Source organism: Aureococcus anophagefferens, assembly GCF_000186865.1.
Source record: "Aureococcus anophagefferens unplaced genomic scaffold AURANscaffold_125, whole genome shotgun sequence".
In the NCBI taxonomy this organism is placed as follows: Eukaryota; class Pelagophyceae; order Pelagomonadales; family Pelagomonadaceae; genus Aureococcus; species Aureococcus anophagefferens.
In genome coordinates this window covers 1-1,239 of record NW_008705674.1, presented here as the reverse complement: position 1 = coordinate 1,239, position 1,239 = coordinate 1, and the positions used below count along the sequence as shown (strand labels likewise).

Genomic DNA, 1,239 nt, shown 5'->3' with positions numbered 1-1,239 from the left:
GCGGGCCATCCAGATCGAAGACGACGCGGGGCCGGACCCTGTGTGGAAATCAAATCTTCAACCCGACTTCAATGTGAGCGTGATTGAACGGATTGCGCCGGACTCTTCGGCTGTGCTTCGAGAACTCGATGAGAGCAATCGATTCGTCCAAAAATCAGCCGAATCGACTTCGATTTGACCGAGCTAGAGAATTTCAAAGTTTGGTCGGGACGTCCCAAACCAGTGGTTGATTTCCACACAGGCCCGACCCGGACGAGATGCGCTTGGAAGACCTCACGGTGCTGGGCACGCTCGGCCGCGGGTCCTTCGGCATCGTGCGCCTCGTGCGCCACGCGGACACGGGCGCGACCTTCGCCTGCAAGTGCCAGGCGAAGGCCAAAATCGTCGACGAGGCCATGGAGGCGTACGTGACGATCGAGTGCAAGATCCTCGCCATGTGCGACAACCCCTTCGTGTTGAAGCTCTACAGCACGATGCAGACGGACCGCTGCGTCTACCTCGTGCTCGAGCTCATGCCCGGCGGCGAGCTCTACAAGCACCTGCAGCAGATGGTCTGCTTCCCGGAGCCCATGCTGCGGTTCTTCGTGTCGCAGATCGTCTTCGCGTTCGACTGCCTCCACGGCAAGGACGTGCTCTACCGCGACCTCAAGCCGGAGAACCTGGTGCTCGACGCCACGGGCTACATCAAGGTCGTCGACTTTGGGCTGAGCAAGGTGCTGAGCGGCTGGAAGACGTGGACCACTGTGTGGAATTCAACCGCTGGTCTGGGACGTCCCGACCAAACTTGAGAATTCTCTAGCTCGGTCACATCGAAGTCGATTCGGCTGATTTTTGGACGAATCGATCGCTCTCGTCGAGTTCTCGAAGCACAGCCGAAGAGCTTGCGTCGAAACGGTCGCATACGCTCACATTGAAGTCGGGTTGAAGATTTGGTTTCCACGCAGGTGGACCATGTGCGGCACGCCCGAGTACCTCGCGCCGGAGATCCTGCGCAACGAGGGCCACAACCACGGCGTCGACTTCTGGATGCTGGGGGTGCTGACCTTCGAGCTCGCCCACGGCCAGGGGCCCTTCGTGGCCCAGGACGAGATGGCGCTCTTCGAGCTGATCCTGAAGATGCGGCCCAAGTTCCCGCGCGCGTTCTCGAAGAATTTGAGAGATTTGATCTCGCGGCTCCTCTGCCACCAGAAGAAGCGGTTGGGCAACTCCAAGGAGGGCTGGGGCGCCGTGCGGCGCCAG

General features: G+C 60.4%; 1 protein-coding gene across 1 annotated transcript; it reads left to right on the top strand.

The window, feature by feature from the left end:
* Positions 1-257: 257 nt before the first annotated feature.
* AURANDRAFT_34678 (hypothetical protein) lies at positions 258-1,218 on the top strand (the record flags this gene model as incomplete). The annotated part of the gene is made up of 2 exons (XM_009044085.1): positions 258-733; positions 945-1,218. Coding segments are annotated over 2 exons (750 nt in total), but the record flags the coding sequence as incomplete, so codon positions are not given.
* Between the last annotated feature and the right edge of the window lie 21 nt (positions 1,219-1,239).